The sequence below is a fragment of the Panthera uncia genome, chromosome D4 (assembly GCF_023721935.1).
Source record: "Panthera uncia isolate 11264 chromosome D4, Puncia_PCG_1.0, whole genome shotgun sequence".
NCBI classification, from domain to species: Eukaryota; Metazoa; Chordata; class Mammalia; order Carnivora; family Felidae; genus Panthera; species Panthera uncia.
In genome coordinates, this window is record NC_064807.1 from 7,548,191 (window position 1) to 7,554,817 (window position 6,627).

General features: G+C 51.6%; 1 protein-coding gene across 4 annotated transcripts in view; it reads left to right on the plus strand.

Moving 5' to 3' along the window:
- The window catches only part of GLIS3 (GLIS family zinc finger 3), a 444,686-nt gene extending 438,059 nt beyond the window's left edge, over positions 1–6,627 (plus strand). For all 4 annotated transcript variants that reach the window (XM_049632910.1, XM_049632924.1, XM_049632916.1 and 1 more), the window contains 2 exons: positions 2,098–2,280; positions 3,100–6,627. In XM_049632910.1, coding sequence (XP_049488867.1) covers positions 2,098–2,280; positions 3,100–3,236 — 320 coding nt within the window. In that variant the 3' untranslated portion in view covers positions 3,237–6,627. The remainder of the gene's footprint in view (positions 1–2,097; positions 2,281–3,099) is intronic.

The window sequence follows — 6,627 nt, forward strand, 5'->3', positions numbered from 1 at the left end:
AACACAGTCAAGTGACAGACACTTAAGGACTGAGCCACCCAGGCGCCCCCTTCTGTACTTTGGAAAAGAGTTTTAGAATACGTACTCAGAAGTAAAATCCTCAAGTCCAGGTGTATGTATGTGAACACTTCTAGGGATCTACACCCAGGTTGTCCAGTGGTTTTCCAAGAGGCTTGTACATTCCCGGTGTCCACAGCGCTGGACAGAAGTGATTGTCATTCTCACACCAGCACCGAGAATGATTTCTAGAAATCCTCGCTAATGTGATAGGTAGAATATTGTCTTGATTTTATTTCTTTGTTGACTAGAGGATTGAGTTTGTCCATATTGGTTGATCAATTATAGGAATCTTTGAGTAGTCTGGTTGGGTCCTTTGCCCATGTGTCTGTCAAGATTAGACAGAAGCCTTTGGGGGTGAAACAGAGAAAGGCCAGTGGTTTCCCATTCTTTCTTCTCTTGCCTGAACGTGATATTTCCCCGGGTATTTTCCCAGTCTCTACTGTTATGTATGCATTTAACCTTCCCCCAAAACCTTGTGTGCATTTTTCTCTGGATCCTATACATATACTACTGTCTGCTTGTAAAGGGTTATTATTTCCTTTTCTACTGTGAGTGTGCTCCATGCCTAAATCTGCACTGGTCCCTCCGTCTTGGATCATAAGCTCCTGGAGGGCCAGCCTGTGTCTTTTTGAGCAGTTAGGCACACTTTTCTTTGGTGACGTCCCCAGCAACCACAGAACAGGCCTCCTGGCTGAAGGTGATGGGAGCATTTACACAGGCACCTTGAGAGTACGAAACAGAAGTGAGAAGGGTTAAGAGTGTAGTAGACTGGATGTGGCCATGTGCCCTGGTTGTGCTTAAAGAGAGCTGGAAAGAACCCAGTAACACCTCCCCTACCTATTGATCAGTGAGAAGGGGGAGTTCTGGTGGAGAAAGGCACACAGGACTGGGAACCCAAAGCCCAATGAATTAGTCCCGAGTTCTCCATCATTTCATATGAGCCCTGGGTCACTTTCTCTACGAGTCTCTCGTGTTTTTTTCCTACCCGAAACACAGTAGTGATGTTAAGAATAGTCGATGTTTCTAAAATGCTATATATGGTCTTCCTATCCCTTAATCTTCCCTATATCCAGTGAAACCGACACAATTCGCAGTTGAGGGAACAGACACAAAGAACTACAACCTTCCCTTAAATAAAGCATCAAATGAAGATTTCATTATTAGATTTTTAAAAGCTTCTTATGGTCTGGGAAAACAATCCATTGACTTAAGTGTATCACGAGGCAAGAAGGAAGGCAGAAAATGTAAGATATCTTGGAAGGTGTAGAGGATCATGGGAAAGGACCACAGACGCCCCAAGGAAAACTCCATTACACGAGAAAAGAAAAATTGAAAGACATCAGTGAAACAAGATCAGTAGAATGTCGATGATTATGTTCAAATATTAAGAAACCTTTCGTCCTATTTCTTCATTACATCGTGTCTTCACTTCCAGTTTTCCCATTAACTGCAAAGATCAACAGCAGTAATATATTCTAGCACATTCCATCTTATGGGTACCCCATACCTATTCATCATAGTGAAAAAGTTATAAAGGAGTTTGAACGTATCCATTAGAAGGACAGATGGATGGACAGATCGATCTTGCTTTTTTTCTTTGTAAGTGGGCCTTGTTAAGAGCATGCTTCAGGCTTTACTAAATGTGAAAAGCAGAACAGAATGTAAGGTAAAGGAGGTGATGACGATGTACCCAAATGTGGTGGGAGGGTCTGGGTAGGCACGTTCTCTGAAGGTCAGGTTCGCGGTCTCCAGGACTCTGTAGAGCGTCTGGGGAAGGTAAGGAGCCCTTCATTCAGCTTCCAGTCCTGGAGCAGGAGGTAAAAATGTCAGAAGCCAACAAGCTTTGTTGGCCCCTGAAGGTAGAAGAGCTTCTGCGGAAATAGTGCATTTCGGAGGCTCGCTTACAAGATTTTACAGGTGGGCTTAAGAGTTAAAGGCATTTTGTCGCATGAAGCCAGGCTGAGCAAGGGTCTGGCTGTGCCGGGGTGGTGCTGAACTGGCCTTCTGCGGTAGATCACTGCCATGTTTGTATTTCAGGATTTTATGGGCAGCTCCAGACCTTCTGCCCCCCACAGTACCCGGACCCCCAGAGAGCCGTGCTGCCCAGCAGCTCGTGCAGTGTGGTGCCTTCCTTCGAGGACTGCCTGGCCCCCACGCCCATGGGGCAGGCTGGCTTTGACGTGTTCCACAGGGCCTTCTCGGCCCACTCGGGCATTGCAGGTATGTTGATGACTGTCACTTAGAAACCCCGGCAGACTAGCAGGTGAGACCGGGACTAGACTTGACCCCGCACGTGACCGCAGCAAATCCCGTTGAATCCGCCCCTGTCCTATCTCGCACCTTCACGCTCCTCTCCGGCCCCACCTCCACCACCCTGGTTCAGGGGCCACAGTGTCCCTCCCGGGCTGTGACAACAGCTGTAGCCTTCCAGCGTGTTCCCTGCGTCAACTCTACCTTTACCATTCTTCCCTCTGCACCACCGTGAGCATTGCCTTCCAAAAATGAAGGACAGAATAAGCCCCTTTCCTCCTTGAATACCTTAGCCTCCAGTTGCCTAAAGAATCAAGTCTTCTCCTTGGCGAGGCAGTCAAAGCCCCCACGAGATAGACCTGGTCAGACGCTCCAGGCCTCACCTCACACCTGTCTCCCCACGTGCGCTGCTCGTGCACGTGGCCCCACAGCCCCTCGCTCTCCATCTCTGTACTCTGTTTCCTCCTTCTAGAATGTTCTTTCTTTCCCTCTCCATCTGTGAGAATCCCATCTTTCTTTATGGCTCAACTGCAGTCATCTCCTTTCTCAGGCCACCCTCACCCTTCCCTTGAACACTTGACTTTTATTTGCACTCAGCCCGTATTTTCTGCCAAGACTTACCTTGACCGTAGGCCTGCAAGTCCGTCAGCCTCCTTCCCCACTGAGGGCCCTGGGGACAGAGAGCCGTTGAAGGTCCTAACCCTGGGCCCCCACTTAGCACTGGCCGTAGGGCACACACGGTGGGTATAGACAGGCGGGACCGTTGACTTCTTTCTCCTTCTCTTCCAGTGTATGATTTGCCGTCGGGGTCCCCCGGCCTCTTCGGGGACTCTGTGCGTGGTGGGCCTGAAGACGCCACGTTCTTGCAGATCAGCGCTGTGGACCGCTGTCCTAGCCAGCTCTCCTCTGTCTATACCGAAGGCTAAAAGCTCCCCTGGCCTCCACTACCACTGGCATCCGGAACCTTTTCGTCGCTCGCCACCTTGTACTCTCACACCCTCACTGACTGCACGAAGAGGATGCCAGCCGCTTCCGTGGAACCTGCAAAGTCCCAGGCGTGTCTTTGGAAGGCGGGACTGGTCAGGGCCGGCCTTCCCAGGGCTGCGTGTGGTTGCTGCTGTTTCTGGATTTGCTGGTGGCCCACAGGACTGTCTCTTCAAAGGGAATTTAGAGTCACTCTACCGGACACCTGTTCCTTCCAGCTGTGCACTCTCAAAGGACACCAGTGAAATGACGCACACGTCAAAGTGTAGTTCGGGGACCACCCTCGCACAGAACTCCAAGTAGGGAAGGAAAACCCAAGTTGCCAGAAGCACAGAGAACTGCCTCGCCCCGTACGCATCCTCCCCACTGGCTCCGGCAGGACCTGATGAGGGAAATCTGCATCCAAAGCACCGCTTGGGCTCAGCCCGCGGAGGAGCCCCCCCCCCCCCCCCCGCCCATCCTGGCACTGCACCGGCCTGGCACCCCGGCGAGCCGGTGCCTCTCTGCTCTTCCCGTCCCCGTGCTAACCAGTCGCTTTTCAGTATTTCTCCAGAAGCAAAATGAGATTCTATCAAGCACAGTCCCTTAAAAGGCACTACAACCTGTTTTATATTCCAGCAGCTTATCTTAGTTCTTTTATGCTAAAGACTTGTTATTTACATCTACTTTTAAAGGAAGAAAAATATTTAGAGGTCTGTTCTTTGGATGGAAATAGTTATCTTAATCACCCCAGCTGCATCCATTTTTGCCACAGCCCGTGGCCCCTCCTGGTCCCACCTCGCAGCGCCTGGGAGCCCCCCCCCCCCAGAGTCGTAGTTTTGCATTGAGCGAAAGGCACCGCGGGAAGTGGGTGGGCCCGACCCCTTCCCGACCCCTTCCCGACCCCTTCCCGACCCCTTCCCGACCCCTTCCCAGTGCGGTAGCAGAAACCCTGATGGGCTGACTGCGTGAGGCAACTCCACCTCGAAGACCTTGTTCAGTGGAAAAGATCACTTGACTCGTTGACCCTTCGCCTCCGCTCGGGGAATGCCGCGCCCAGGTCTTGCTAGAAGATGTGGAACCGGGACACGCCGAGTTGAGATCCTGGGCTCTCTCAAAAAACCACACGAGAGGTGCCTGATGTCGTTATTTTGCACAGCCTCTGCTCGCCTCCGTTAGGATGTCCACTCACCCGTCTGTCCCTCCCCCGTACTCTCCTCTCCCTCCTTGCTCTTGTCACCTTCTTCTCTGTTCCCGCTCGCCCACCGCCACTGCCTGAGCACCCTTGGCAAGGTCTTCCCAGGGAGCAGGTAGAGGGAAGGCTGGGGCAGCAGATGTTCGCTTTTTTCCTGTAACTCTAGTCTGACGGCCTGGAATTTCCACAGAGCTCTTGGTCATTTGATAGCCAACCCGAATAGGAAGCCACTTTCTGTGATGCGTTTACAAAGCTATTCAAAAAGATCTTAAGCCGTGCGCGTAAGGCCATAAAAACTAGCCACACCGCAGAGACACCTGGTAAACTCTGGCGTTCCAGAACTATCGCGTTTCAACGTTTCTTTTCTCTGTCCTTAAGAATGGGTTCTGAACACAAATGAAACAATGTGGTTTGTCCAACTGGGATCGTTGCGGTCTTCGAGAAGGGTTAACCAGCTGGGTGTCCCGGGACAGTTTGTATCCAGACAGACAGGTCCTTCCAGTCGGGCTCCGCAGTCGCTTACGTGCTGCTTGACGCGGACCGGATCCCAACACGTCACAGAGAGAGGGGACTAAAGAGCCGCGCGTGGGGTCCGCCGACCGCTGAGCTCCTATCTGAGAAAGGCCAGGCCCGCGAGAGGGCCGCGTTACCCACTTGACAAAGATCCGCGCTGCTTTCCGGAAGTCTTCCTTTCCAGATGAGCCCTCGGGCCCCCCCCCCCCCCCCACCGCAGACTTTGTGGGTTAGGTCACTTGGCCTAAACGAGGACACGTGCGTGCTAACTGCCATCTCTTGCGTGTCCTTTGTCACACTCTGCAAAGGAAGGTAGAGATCCGGTGTCTTTAGGGAGGCAGCGCGGCCATTCTCGAACGCTGAGGCCTGCGTGGGGAGCTCAGAACTTTCTTCCTGTGTGAGATGAGGGAGGGAGAAGCTGACAAAAAGCAGGGTTAATGCAGTGATGCCTCCGTGCCTCGCGGCTTTTACATGATTTACGGGGAGGGAGGGAAGGAAGGCGAAACCAGAGGCTGAACCTCACAAACCCCTGGGTGTCATCGTCTTCTTTGGCTGGGGGACATGCCCCTGTGCCTGCCTCTGGTGTTAGCCCGGCCTCACGGTGGCCCTGTCGCTGCTTGTGGGGGGAGGGGTCAGCAGCAGCACCTCAGGGCCTCCTCCCTCGGCAGGGACGGAAGCCAGTCCCCCCCCCCCCCCCCCCCCCCCACCAAGGGACCTTGGTGTTAGCCGAGGGAGCGCACGGGAAGCGGAGTCAAGTGCGACCCGCGAGGTCAGCTGCCCCCTCACATACCCATCAAGCGTATCCCAGGGGCTGCGGGTTGGAGTCGGGGCCTCAGGGCACGACACATTCGGGTTCCTTACAGACGGCACAGGCTGTCCTTAGACTCCAGAGTCTCCCCTGACCTTAAAATCTGCCCCTTGCTTGCTTCCAGTGTCGTGCCAGATTCATATCTGCATTCATCATCATGTCTGTAGCAGTGAAAGTAGAAACTTCGAGAAACTCACTCCCTTCCATTTCCTGGCCTTTTTAGTCTCGATATTGTAACCATTTTCATCAACATCTGAGCAGAGATTGTCATTCCCCTGTTTTGAAAAAAACTGGTGAAATACACACAGCCCAAAGCCAATTATCCTATTACATTAAAAAAAAAAAATCAGTCTGCTTAGAGACATTTCATTTGCTGCATTGTCTTAATTCCCTAAAGGGACCATTTCAAAATGTCAGTTGTAATTTAGCCTCTGATCGGCCGTTAAATATTATTTAAGTATTTGCCGGTCCTGTGGGGTGTCTCCCTTTAACGATGTCTCCCCCAAATTGCACAGGTGACTCGAAGTGGACAGAAGGCCTTCAGGGGACCCCCTGATAGAACAGGGGTGGTGTGGTTCTGTCGTGTTTCACTTACCAGCTGTCGAGCACATTAGCATACTAGAGCAGAGGTAAACGTTCACCTCCCCTGTCTGTCCCAGAACCTGGACTTTCCAGTTGTCTTGAAGTATTGGGAACAGTGACTGTAAATGTCCAATTCAATCATTTGCTATTTTATTTGTCTGTTTTGACCATGTCATTTTATAGCAGCATTTTTAATGGCACTTTTTGTTGGTGGTGTGGAATTTCTGCGGTTACTTTTTTTTTTTTTTTTTTTTTT